This window comes from Lolium rigidum, chromosome 4, assembly GCF_022539505.1.
Source record: "Lolium rigidum isolate FL_2022 chromosome 4, APGP_CSIRO_Lrig_0.1, whole genome shotgun sequence".
NCBI lineage: Eukaryota > Viridiplantae > Streptophyta > Magnoliopsida > Poales > Poaceae > Lolium > Lolium rigidum.
Window position 1 is genome coordinate 77,822,892 of NC_061511.1, and position 14,068 is coordinate 77,836,959.

At 43.7% G+C, this 14,068-nt stretch overlaps 1 protein-coding gene across 1 annotated transcript; it reads left to right on the forward strand.

The window, feature by feature from the left end:
- Window positions 1-1,507: 1,507 nt before the first annotated feature.
- LOC124648923 (axoneme-associated protein mst101(3)-like) lies at window positions 1,508-5,162 on the forward strand. The gene is made up of 3 exons (XM_047188605.1): window positions 1,508-2,144; window positions 4,205-4,445; window positions 4,636-5,162. The coding sequence occupies exons 1-3, from the start codon at window positions 1,836-1,838 to the stop codon at window positions 4,986-4,988; spliced, it is 903 nt and encodes a 300-aa protein (XP_047044561.1). The 5' UTR covers window positions 1,508-1,835; the 3' UTR covers window positions 4,989-5,162.
- Window positions 5,163-14,068: the final 8,906 nt, after the last annotated feature.

Here is a 14,068-nt window from a genome sequence, read left to right on the forward strand (position 1 = left end):
TCATGGTCGACAATTGTTGCTTTTAAATTCGTCGGATCTTTCCACACTACCAATGGTTATTGAATAATAAACCCGACCATTTGCCGAATCGCTTAACTTTTGTACCCGCTTCACTTAACACTCCACCTCCGATCGGGTAGCTCATCTTCTTCTTTCTCCGGTTTCAACTGCAGCGTCATCATCAACGCAACACTCACCCTGTGACGCCAGTAGCCTCCATGTCGAAAACCACTCCTTAGTCGCTCGCTCCCGGGTGGCACCCCGGAGTGTCCCCACCTCGCATCGCCGGTAGTCCCCACTTCCTCCCTCCTCTCAGTTGTAGGCGGTGGCGCCCCCTCTCCCCGTCCCCTGCTGCTCCCTCCTCCTCTCCCCTTCCCCCTTCACCTCTCCTTCTCATCCTCCCTGAGACCATGTCCGTCTATGTCACACTTCGCGTCCTCGTCGGGCACATCAGGCCGCACGAGCTCTACCTTGCCGTTCCTCGCTACCACGCCATGCCGCCTATGGTGCTTGTCCTACTTGGGTGCGGGGCGCCTTGGATCTTGGGTGGATCTGGCGCGGGTTGGGACTCCCTGGCATCGTCGTCGTGGCTCGCCTCTCCAGCCGTCAGTGGAATCGCCGGTGGCGATGCGGTCGCTGTGGTGCCACCAGATCTTGTGCCGTTGTGGCACGCCTAGATCTAGGTCGGGCCCGACCGAGCATGTCTGGATGATTAGGGTTTCCAGATATGGTATGCAGGTGATCTAGTTGGGGCTAGACCACTCTTCTCGGGTTGGTGGTTCGGGAGCGACATCTTGATGTCCTCTCCGCGCCCTCGTGGTGGCGGCCAGATTCTGGATTTCGATGGGTCTCGGCGAAAGCTGCGCATGGAAATGGCCATTGATGGCGACACCTCAGAGTGCCATTCTCTTGCTCAAGGCGTCCCCATGCAGTCTCCCCCCTCCCCCCCTTTTTTTGGTTTGATGGACACCGCCCCTCCGCTTCGTTTTGGTTCTCCCGGGTGTCCTTGCTTTGTGTGAGCTCCTCTAGCATTCTCTTTTGAATCATCCTTTGATCTCTCTGTCGACGTTGTCCTATAGCATTTTCAGCCTAGCTGCTTATACGCTATGTCTCTTTTGGTAGCTGGCGGCCATCCTAGTGCCTAGGGTTTTCGCTAGCTAGGCATCAGGCCATAGTTGATGATGACGATTTCCCCCATTTCTTTTGGTTGATGTCAGTTGTGTTAGTCCGTGACTAGACCGAGCTCTAGGATTGATGGTCTGGAGCTAGGCGAAAGCTTAGCAAGACCTTGGTATGTGCCGACGACGATAACAGATTGTTGCATCATTCACCTTCTTGGAGGGAGGAGTCATCACTAGCCCCCTTCGGGCCCTTCCCCCTTTGGATTATCAAGTTCTTGGAGGGAGGCGTCGTCACAACCTCCTTTGGTTATGACACGTGTACACTGCAAGGTCGAGGTTCCCCTTCATCACCGGATAAGAGTACGATACGAGTTGTACTCCCTATCTGCTGCCGTGGCGATAGAGATCGAGGCGTAGAACAGCACGCACGCAGGCAGCCGTCCACTTCGTCTTCTCCAATAGACCAGACCAAAACCAAATCCCGCAAAATCCAATCCGACCTGCAGCACGCAATCCCGCGGAACACCTGCCCATCGGTCTCTCCGCCTGGTTTCTCCCGTCAGATTCTCTCAAGCTCGACCGCGTGCCCCGGCCGTCTACATCTTGCGTTCTTCTCGCAGATCGGCGGCTAGTTCCGACAGCGCCAGTTAGCGCTGCGGCAAGATCTGATTTTCTTCCTTTTGATCCTCGATCGTTGTTGCGGGCGAGCGAGAGATGGCTGGGGGAGGGAACAGGAGGGGCGCGGGCTCGGAGGAGGTGAGGATCGGCACCGGCAACGTGTTCGCGGCGCTCGAGACCCTCAAGAAGAAGAAGAAGCCGAAGAAGCAGGCGCCGGAGCCGGTGAAGCCCGAGGTGGTCTGGGCGCCCGCGCCGCTCACCACCAAGTCCTGGGCCGACGTCGAGGATGACGACGATGACGACTACTTCGCCACCACCGCGCCGCTGCGCCCTCTGTCGGAGGCCCGGGAGGACGACGCGGCTGCCGGCCACGAGGACGACCAGGAGCACTCTGCCCTTGAACAGGTCTACCCTACTCTTCCCTCACTGCCCGCTTTGCGTCCCCTTCTATATATGCCTGTTCATATATGTGTCTGTGAACAAAATTCAGTGACGCCTCACCGTTGCAAGACTCTCTTCCTATGCCTGTTTATCTGTCTGTTGTATGCATGACATGGTGTTGTGTCCTGTGGTATTTCAGTCTTTAAGACAAAAATTGCCCTTTAGGAGCCAGTATTTCTATGGTGTCTTCGCCTTTTCGGGACATCAATAGGCTCCGTGGCGTCACGCAGTGCATTCGTAGGTAGCACGTGGATGGCTGAATGCCGTGGAAAGTTGATTGTTGCGTGATAACACGCTTTTTTCCGTTACTGGAATGTTTTGAGATCATTGTGTACACTGCATTTATACATGTTCAAATTTGCTGTTTGTGGTAGTCAACTTAGGGATGCTGTTTCAGTGGTGCTTGATGTGTGACGATATAGTCGTGTGTTATAAATAGGAATTGGTTTATTTATTGCGTGGATAGTATGCTGATTGACCTTGTTTAATTGACGTTGGTGGCACGTGTAGTTCGCTCGCTGAAACATCTGTGGAAAAAATCATCAAGTTAGCGCTTGCTGACGCAAGCTAATATGTGCCTGTATGGAATCAGGCTGAACGACAATGCAATTATTCAGTGAAAATTCCTATGTCCTGAGAACTGAGAACAATTTACCAGTGGGCAGTGGCCCATCTCGGAGAATGCTGATGTTAGACTAAAGAGTGTTTGGGAAATCAGGTCGAAGTTTAAAATAAATTTGGATGTTGACATCATTATCACCTGCCTAGATTCCGTGCATGCCTTCAATATAATCTTTCGACATGTGGATTTAGGACTGACAAAAAGCTTTTTGTAGTTAATTTGTTGGTGGTATGGAGAATATGCTCACTGGCCACATGTTTCTTTGTAGAAATTCATTCGATTAGAAGCCATAGCACGGTGACCCAGCCTAATGTGTACTTGTATGGTTGTAACTTGTATGGTTGTAACTTGTAATTAAGTGGGGAAAACCTATTTTGTACTGGTGTACTTCTTGTGGCCCATATAAAAGAATACTGATGTCAGAGTCCTTGCACAATCAGGTTGGGCCTACAGATATTCCTGGATGCTGGCATTACTATCACCTGCCTATTTGGGTATATGCCGTAAAAGGACTATTTTGGGCATGTGGGTTTTTAATTGATAAGAAATATCTGTCCATAGTTATTCTTAGGTTCTAGCATGAACTTCCGTATTTACCAGATATTGTCTTTTTTAATTATTTTAGATGCTCCTGAAATCTAGCTAGTGTGCTGTGCTTCTTTAAATTGAGGGGAACAAGATGGAAAAAAACTGTAAGCAACTACTGTTATACGTAGAATCACTCAGACCGGGGCAGGAAACATAATGCAGGCAGCCAGGGCCATAGCCTGGGTTGATTCGTTGTAGAAAACATTTCTTAGTTTTTCTTACTAATGTTGGGTCCAGCCAGGGACATCTTGCATCGTAACCCAGAACGGCCCAGTACCCAACCAGGCCGTACAAATCCTGGGTCTGCTTGATTCACTTCGTAACGTGGGACCACTTGTGCACTATTTCGACTTCTGCCGTGAATGGCACGTTGAATGTTTAGGAAAGTTCTAATTCTGTTGATTTCTAGACAACTGTATTTTTTTGTATGATAAGATGTTATGTTGACTTTCAAAATCTTGGAGCATAAAAAAAGTGACTGTAGTGGGCCAATAGTTCCATACTTTGTGGACAGACCTGAATTTGAGGGTATGCTATTGTGGTCTGTGAGCCATTCCTACTGCCTCAAAACAGCAGAAGCTTTTTAGTTGAGCTGTTTTATCACCTTTCGACATATTTCCGTTGTTGCTTTAGAGTCCAGGTTTCATGATGAATGAAATTAGGAGTGCTGCTCCTATATTCGAAAAAAAATTCAGGTTCCAGTACAATTTGAGTGGTATTACACTGGCAATTACTCTGAAGTACCATTTGCTATGCCCCTTTAATTTTTGTAGTATTAAGTAATAACGTCCCATATGCCTACTGCACACTGCAGGAAATTGAGAGTGAAGATGATAGCCTTGATGATGAGGTTGATCCTGCCGCTGAGGATGAACACGAGGCAGGAGATGATGCCCCTTCCGAGCCGGCAGTTCCGAAAGCTGTAGCTCCACTTGCAGCGCCCAAAGAAACTGAAAGGCAGCTCTCCAAGAAGGAGTTAAAGAAAAAAGATATGGAAGAGCTTGATGCAGTATTGGCTGAGTTCGGAATTAATGCTACTCAAGATGAAACAAATGGCAAGTTAAAATATTTCCCCTTCTCCAATAAATTACAACCGTGTCCATAAAACTTGAATTTAACTTGATATTTTTTTTATATTGGTAATTATCTTGCTTCAAATTTTGTGACTTCACTTCTTTGTAAGGCCCAAAGATGGTTATTTCGAAAGTTTAATCATTGTTTTCATGTGGTGTGCATATTTTCCAGATAAGAAAAGTACTGATGAAGAGAAAAAGGAAGATGTGCCCGCTCCTCTAGAGAGCAAGACCTCCAAGAAGAAGAAAGCTAAGAAAGACAAGTCTTCAAAGGAGGCAAAGGAAGCACATGATCAGAATGACGTGGCCAACGATGCTGCTGGGGCAGAACTTGATGAAGACACTGCTCCAGTGGATGTCAGGGAACGCATAAAGAAGGTAGCGTCGATGAAGAAAAAGAAGTCGAGCAAAGAGTTGGACGCAGCAGCAAAGATTGCAGCATCTGAGGCAGCAACCAGGAGAGCAAAGCTTGCGGCAGCAAAGAAGAAAGAGAAGAACCACTACAACCAGCAGCCTGTGCGTTGAATGAATTTTTAGGATACTGTGTGCATCACTTGGACGTAGGCGCCTCTGATGCGGGTCTAATGGACTTCTGTGTCGCTGGAGTGAACATGGTGTAATGAGCTCGGAATTGCTCATCACAGGAACCCTTTTGGATGCATGGTAAATGTGGATATTTCGTACCTGGTTTGTTTCGTATGGTTGCTTGCGGTGGTTTGCTGGTTGTTCTGCTCAGGGTCCTTTTATTAATTCTGTTCTTTTGCGCCCGCTAGATTATTTTCATCACCACTCCCTGATTGGTATGAAGATACTACCGAATCACTGATTTCTGCGAAAGTCATGTGACATCGGGCATATGCACAGGAGGTAGGTCTTGTTGCTGATTTTCTATCCAGAATGTGAATCAGGGGGGCCCGTCTTCCTAGCGAGGAAGGCGAGTCTTCGCTACTCGCAAGAGTCCTCTGTTGCATCTCCCGAGCACCTGACATATTGACAGATCACAGTTCCATCGTCAACATTTTTCTTGTGCGCGGTCACCTGGAGAAGACCGCAGCATGTGGTCTTGTATCACAACTCATTTATTCTCGAAGAAGTTCACCCATCTATATCTACTGAGAAACATCCATCCATAATAAAATTTACGTACATTCACAGATCATGCAGTAGTTGGGTAAAGCTTGTTGTAATAGAGATTGTTGTACTATTCAAACAGGTCCCAAGGACCAACGAACAAGATCAGCAACTCCTGCCAAACATGAGTCATGTAGATTGAAAGAGCCATACCTGAAGTCACATAAACTGAGTGATCCTAGGAGATCCGTGCCAACGCCATCCTCAACCGGCCTGGACACACCACCACAACGAGGATAGCATTGAGAGGGCCTTACTTTGACTTCAAGATGCAGCTACCGCCTCATCATCTTGAAGAAGACACTAAAAACAAACTAAATTAAAACAAGAACCCTCCCGTCAGGGAGGGGCCATGGTCCGCCACACCTCAAAGGTCCCAAGGCCACTGGAGACGGAGCGGACCGATAACGTCGCCGACAAGGAAGACGGAACCTTATATGTGTTTTGTAGATCACTTAATTGCCTCTCTCCTTGGAGCCTCCGTGTACCGGACTACCGGTTCGCTACACCAAATTTCTATACTTGTCTTGGTATCACAACTTAAATAGCAATGTAGACAAATAAATATCGGAAAACGCGACGTTGAACCAGACGGCTTCTGAACTTGCCGCATCGAAGGCTGTTAACATGTTAGGGTTAAGATTCAGGCGGAAAGAAGGTGCACACAATGTATTTACTACAAGATATCTGGTACTAACGTGTACCTGCACTAATGAACAGGGGAAAGACCTGGTCACGGGCAGGCAAGAACTTGCCCCACACTGCACACGCCAGAAGAAAACGACCGTGTTGATCAATGGACCAGCTGCTTCTTCGCTGTATACCGGTTGGAACGCTGAGTTTTTACCGTCGCTGGCTGCATACACGTGAGAATTCTGGTGAGGTGGAAGACCCCGAGGGAAGAGAGAGAAACGGTCCATCGATAAACCTACACACGATCTGCGAGAGTGGCATTTGTTCCGTGCATGGGATGTGCACGGACCCACCTTCTCTCTCTTCTACTTTTTCTTCGTTTACGATCAGTCTACTTCTCTCCATTCATACTAGATGCGAAATTTATAAAATCTATATCTTTTGAACTAGAAGTTCAATTTGCAAACCGTTTGAACGTTTGGGCTCCAATTAAACAGAGTGGGTACAAAATAAGTATAACATTGAATATATTTTGGTAACTTTTAAAAATCAACTTTTGAAACACAATCAAACATAATGAATGAAACAAGGTGAAAATTTTCATCGAAACAATTTGTTTCATTCAGTTTCAAACTTGGTTCATCAAATTTAGAAAATATTTTGCAGTTGCCTTATATCTATTATCTATTTCTATTATATATTAAAAGTACATTACAGGTTAACTAGAGAAAAGAATAATTACTAGAAATTACCAGAAAAATCAGAAACATCTGACCATCAATTTACTAGCTCAGCAAACCCCAACCAGTAGATTTATGGAAATAACTTATTGACCTTAGACTTAAAATAAATTACCCACCAATGCCATCACTTAATTTTTGGAGTACCTCTTCATGTTATATTGGAATTTTCCCTTTTCTTCCACGCATAGCTGGTCATATAGTAGCCCAGCGCTAGCACAAGCCCCTGGTCACATTGACGCCTTGATATATGCATGTGCTATGTAGCCATGATATGCATGCATTATCTCAAATTCTTTTTGTCCTAGCTTGATCTGGATAGCTCCACCAGTTCGACTTTGCGGCAAGGCCAAACCGATCTTGCGTCCAACGTTCTAACCCTAAGTGATTGTGTTAAATTTGTTGAAGCGTATCTTCCAGGAGATCTCCCTGGTCCGCGGCTGCTCCGTCCATGACGACAAGGGTCCGTCGTCGCCTGGAGCGGCCGTCGTCGTCGGCCACAACTAGCGTGTGTGTCCATTGTCAAAATCGCCGTCGTTCTGTCCATGGCGAGCGGTCGTCGTCGTCGGCCACATCTGGCGCGCGTGTCCATTGTCAAGGTCGCCGTCGTTCCGTCCATGGCGACAGGTGATCGTCGTCGTCCGCCACATCTAGCACGCGTATGAATTGTCGAGATCTGGATATGAAACATGTACTCATCTTTGATTTATCAACCCACATCTACTCCTAATTCTTCCGCTGCTTTGATCCAGATTCTACTAATGGGGCTGGATCTGGCCAGTGTCCGATCGCGATGTGATGTACACGTTGTGAACGTCGGCAAGGATCGTAATGGGCAGTTTGACGTACACCAGAAGGTCGCCGCTGGGACATGCATGACCACGACGTGTGGTAAGATCAATGAGTTGTACATGTATATTGATCAAGCACGACAAGCAGCTTGATTATGCTTGGTGCATTACACATCATCTTTATTATTGACAGTCCTAACGCTGGTGAGATATCTTTTGCAGGGAATGATTGTTTTGCAAACGTCGGCGACTTCGCGTTCTGCCGACTGCCGCAAACATACGGATATACGTTGTGTATTTTTCCTTGATCTTAAGTAACTCAATTTTTTATCCCGTATTTCTGAAGCTTAATCGGCTGTGTATATAAAGAAGCAGTGCCGCAAGATGCTATTGAGAAGATATTTTTTTAGCCAAAATTTAAAATTTTATTGAACCTGTACCGTGAAGTTGGAAATACTACTTAGTTGAACTGTTTCTCTGAAGAAAAAATTAATTAGAGTTGGACATTATCACACGTGGGCGCACACAGACGAGGGAGAATGTAGTCCAACACGTACAGGAAATCAGAAAATAGCTTCGTCTATAAAATACTCAGCCGGTTCTATAAAATGATTGGCAATAGATATCAAATAGGATGTCAAGTTTTAATGTTCTCCTAGCTCTTTTTAAAATTAAATAATTAAGTACTTACTGATTTAAATTTTAGTATGTAGGTACTTACTTATTTGATATCACAAATAAATGATCAGTCATAGCTAGCGGTCTGAATTTTGATTCTGTCTACTTATCTAATTGTGAATATAAATGACCAATCGAACAGTCCATGGTCCAATTTAATTTCACATGCTGAAATTTTTCTCACCTACCAGCCGTCGACAGTTTAATTGCGCATGCTGAAATTTGTCTATAATCTGTATTTTTTAAAACTATTTTTTTCATTAATCCTAACTATGAATATTTATTTATTCATATTTCTTAATCCCAATCAACTAAATACTAATGAGAAGATTCGTAGTAAAGATGGTATTACTTAGAAGAGAGAAATAAAGGTTATTCCCAGATACCTTGCCATATCAGATATGACAAGTGAAAAATTCCGTAGACATAATAATACAACGTGCCCCACTATATTGAATTCTCTATTAATACGAAACACTGAATCACAATTAGGTAGAGCAAGTCCCTAGCAGACAGACATGTTGGAAGAAGTGCCAAGTAATGACAGATACATAATACGTAGTATACACCTGTGTGATATCTGATCTTTATTTTAAGTTTCTAAAAGATTTATTTATTTTTCCTTTTACTTATTTGCAGATTGTTTGGAGGTTTAAATATAATTTTTTTTTATGATCTCCTCAGGCCAACTATTATTTGCAAGATACTTCAACACCTCTTATAGATAGTACGGTATGTTATTGTTCTTTTTCTATAAACTGATACATTACATTTGTTTCTCTAGGACCACAGTTTTTCTTTGTCGTGGTATATCAAATAGTGAAGCTTATTTAGATAAGATTTTTTGTTGAGCTGAGTAGATATCAGCGAATACTAAATCTTCCTTATGCATGTGAAACTTTCACATGATTCGACTTTTGTGGATTATCCATCGATAACTAAATGGTGCTTGATGAACAGAAGGAGAGAATGCCCTGCTAATCAGATAGTTGCCAGGACAAAGGAAGTATATGCCGCTGCATGTGCATACACCTTTCACATGTTTCATGAAATTCTCAACCAAGATGGCAACAATATGTCAGCACAACCTTGATCTTTTACCAGGTCAGCCCGCTCCACTTTGCACTCAGGGCTATCTGGTATCTGCAGCTGCAGTTCACATTGTAAAAAATATTGTGGCTCCTTTAATGTTAAGTTGGTCACTCAAATAACATCTAAGTACCCTGATTGTTTAGCTAGGAATGTTAGTCATTAGTGATTACTGTGGACGCAGAATATTACCTGTTGCCCTTCTAGATACAATGTCCTGACTAAAGCTCTATCCATTTTTTCAGACTTGCACAAAATACTAATGGCGACATAGTATTGTCTTGATTTGGATTTGCAGACAATCTGCCACATATAAAGTGATGTACCAGATGTGGCGAGGATTCATCATTCCTTACAGTATGAGGTGATGGAAAAATCACAGTGCTTCCTTTTTTGTGGTCTGTTACCTGCTTCCAAATAATCATCGTCATGCATGAATAAATCAAAAGGGAAGAGAGCATGTACCTATGGAGAAATCAGGGACTAATAAATACATTGTCATGGTAATGAGATCTCATAGGCAAGGACAATATACTGATCGAGGCTGCACATTCACTGAGTAGGCCGGCCACAATAGCATCCTGATCTGCTCTCGACTTTCGACAACCACAAACACAGGAGAAATCGTGATGTTGAGTATTTCTTATGCAATCTTCTCTTCATAGACCTTCTGCATGCGGCTTGACGACGACAACAAAGCGCCTGGAATAACCTAGATGGTAGTGACTAATTCTTATGCAATATGTTTTTCATAGGCCTGTTCCACCTGCCGGCAGCAATGAAGCAACACCGTTTGAGACGTATAGATGTTCAGAAGTATAGAAAAACTCAATTCTCCAGTCGCATCTACACTGATGAACTCAATTCTTTGTAGATGAGTGATTTATAACATTGTTGTTATCCAGTTTTTTAAAAAGCACATGCTGTTGACCAATGATTTACCCCAATGTTAATTAATGCATGAATATGTCTTTTCGAATATATTATCCACTTCAGTATTTTTTCTCGAATGTTTCCACTTAGATAAAATTGGTGTTTCTTATGAGTTTTCCAATATGTCTTGCCGAGAACAAACTACATTGCAGACCGTCTATTATTCTTGATGAAAGTTACCTGCAGTATGAGATAATTAAGACTTCTATATTGTGGTCTAATTGTAGGTCTCTTCAATATTAGTGGTGAAAACATGAAACAAGGGAGTGCTATGTCTAGAACCTTTGTTACTACTGCTTATTAAAATTCGTAATACATTGTAAGCAATGGAACTTAATACTCTGCTGGAAGAATGTAACCCAATTAAGTACGTTTCTTTTGACCATGAGTGCTTACTCTATTATTTTCATATTCAAAGAGCTATGATTGATATTCAGTGGTGTAAATACTTTTTTTGACTTTATTCTATTTCTTTCGAGAAAATTTACTGCCTTTTGTTCATTTTACAGAAAGTCACCTATTTGTCGATCGGCTTAGGTGATAAATAGGACTATAAACCTACTATATAATATCAATGTGCATAAATTCAATACATTTATGTGTTTCAAAATTCAGAATCCATAAACTATCAATACAGCTTTTATATCTTCATGTTCTTTGATAATTATAGTGTATATACTTCATTAATTTTGCCCACATCCTAGCTTCTACAATTATTACTCAGAATAAGAAGGTTGTTCTTACTATTATAAAAATTATGAACTATTTACCTTTAATAAGCATATTATGTTTGTTCTTATGTTATCACAAAATATAGAGGACATTTATGTTAGCTTTCCCTCATTATTGCAACAAAGACACTGGCCATGTTCTGCTTGACAAAGATGGTTCTTGATGTATTTATCACTGCTCTATTTTTTATGTTCTACTTAGAGTTCTTCTTTTCTGTTGCCTGATTTGTTCTTCTTGAGTAAATCAAACTTTAATGATCAATTAAGTAGTAATGACATTTATTAAATATAAGTGAATTCAAATTTATTAAAATTTAATATGGCCTCCTACAATTTAGCTGTGAGAGGAATATTTACTAGGCTATCTGGATTCATATGTATTTAATGGATAATAATTTTTTTTAAGAGTTAAGATGTCGCCCGCGCATGTGCGCGGGCCACTTTGCTAGTTTTAATTTAAAAATACGTTTTTTGTATCTAGTTTTATCAAATTTTATTGTGCATCATTATGTTTAAATGTGTTTCAGAATTCATAATTTGAATTTTGTCAAAAGAAACCAATTTTTTGGTTTGTTTAAAATATATCATAAAAATAATTTCACATATTCAAACAAATTCTTATTTTGATATATATTTCAATAAATATGACACTTTTAAATTCAACACTAAAGATTAGATTCATGTATTAAAGGAGGAGGGAGAGTATTAGGGTGACTTCTTTTGAGCTTCTAGGACAGCTTCGAGGTGGTGCACAGCTGAAGCCCAAAAGAAGTGTCCAGCTTCTACCTAGCTTATTCCTACCGAGAAGCCCAACTTCCTTCTATATCCAAAAACTGCTCGCGACCTACTTCTCGAGAGTTTCCCGAGCTTCTGCGTTTTAAACCGAATCGGTACGCTGAGCTGCCCCTATGGTTGACTTAATTTACGACAATATGCCATTCCGAAGGAAACGTTTGGACGGACAAGTCAAAAGGAAAGCTCCTCTGACTCGCATCGCTTCCATGGCTGTTCCGTGTTGCCGCCGCCGTCGCTTCTCGCCGGACCCGCCGCCTGCTCCGCCGCCCCAGCAGCGCACGCCCAGCCACCTTCCCCGCCGCATCCGCTACTCGTTCTAGCGCCCAGCAGATCCCGTCGCCAGCCTCTCCACCGGCAGATCGGCGTCCAGGACGAGCTAGCCACTTCGCCCCCGCCGGTTGACCGTTGCCGTCGAACTCCCGAAGCGCGACCTCCCTGCTAGCGTGATACCTCACCACCACCTCGACCCTGCTTCCTCGATCGAGCTCGTCAGTGCCGCGAATTTGGAGCTCGTACTCTACATGGGCACAGCGAGAATCGATTTGCCCGTACTTGAAGCAATTGGAGCTCGTTCTCCAGGGATCACTTGAAGCAATACCGTGAGAAGAGATTTGCCTGTAGTTTTTTTTCTTTTGCAAATGATTTGCCGGTAGTTCAAGCAATGCGGTACACGAATTTGGAGTTCTATACTGAAGTTTTTTTTTATTTTTGTATGTACTCAAATTGTACTACACAACATGTTTCTATAATCATCTGATTTTTTATACTATTTTTTTATTCAATTCTAGCTCGTTTCACACCAAAAAAAACTAGCCTACAGATGTCACCATCACTTATTTTTAAAGCACTTAAATATGGTAAATATGGGGGTATTATAGATATTTTACAACTTAACACATCAAATATGCCAAATTTTAGAAGCCCAAAAGAATGAGAGAAACCAATTTGTAGTAGCTTCTTCCCACCGCAGTTTCCCCCCACCATTTTCTATAAGCTGGCTTATGCAGAAGCACAAGCCCAAAAGAAGTCAAGCTTAGTGTGGGGTAGTCATAATACTATGTGCATGCAAAAGATTCTCTGTGTATCCAAATCTTAAAGCAATGTTACATAAATGGATGGTGTTCCCACGGGATGTCCCGTGCATGGGACTAGTGCATTTTCTCGACGATTTGCAGCCTAAAAAGTCGCTCGCTATCAACGGCCTTTCTACTGTTGTATGGAGGTCAGCTGCACCTATGCTTTCCGCCCTCTTTATTTCTCTATAGATGTAGCCTAGAGAGTTCACCCGGATCTTGCTGGCGGAGACGAAACTGATCGGAGGTGGCGTTGGGCTACTGGTGACGGAGCCGGAAGTACATTATCCACGCTGGCAGGGACGAAAATGCTCCGAGGTGGTGCCTGCAGGCGAGGCCAAGCACGGTGCAAGCAGAGATGAAGGACGGGAAGGGGCCATCAAGTCCGACCGTGATGTTCAGTAAAGCAAGCAAGGCCGGCGGCGCCTGTGGTTGCAGGAAGTAACAGAAGTACTACTACAAATCACCCCCTAAGTATAAGGTTTGGGACGCTAACCCCCTTATGTATTAAGTGGGGCAAATTACCCCTTAAGTATCTAATTACACACACACACACACCGCAGCAGGAGTTGAGCATGCCTCGATCTGGATGGATCTTGTCCGGATGGGGACGGAGTGCAGGCGCAGGGGGACGGTGCTCGTTATTCGGAGGGACGCCGATTTCAGGGTGATGATGATGATGGAGTTGCCGGCTGCTAGCATGGCACACTTCAGGGCTCGCGCGCCAGCGGCAGGCATCTCCTCAGAGCCGATGTCAGAGGTGCTGCAAGTCACTGAGTATGGAGGAGACAAGAGGGCCTCACTGAATGCAGCAAGTGAATTGTTGGTGCATGTTCAACAGTTCCCACCACCAATGATTGGGCTGCCGTTGGCATGGACTACAGGAGTCCCACGGCTTCATCTTCCTAGCTGCTGCCACAGGTGAAGAAGATGGTGCGCAGGGTAGAAGTACCATGACCATTTGAAGAAGAAGAAAACAACTTTTGGAGACAATTTGGGTTCGTGCAGGTG

What these genes read in the sequence shown, in the direction of transcription:
- LOC124648923 (XM_047188605.1), top strand. Translation starts at nt 1,836, where the DNA reads ATGGCTGGGGGAGGGAACAGGAGGGGCGCGGGCTCGGAGGAGGTGAGG. An exon ending in AGCACTCTGCCCTTGAACAG is followed by an intron (nt 2,145 to 4,204) that starts GTCTACCCTACT and finishes TGCACACTGCAG; the next exon opens with GAAATTGAGAGTGAAGATGA. An exon ending in TACTCAAGATGAAACAAATG is followed by an intron (nt 4,446 to 4,635) that starts GCAAGTTAAAAT and finishes CATATTTTCCAG; the next exon opens with ATAAGAAAAGTACTGATGAA.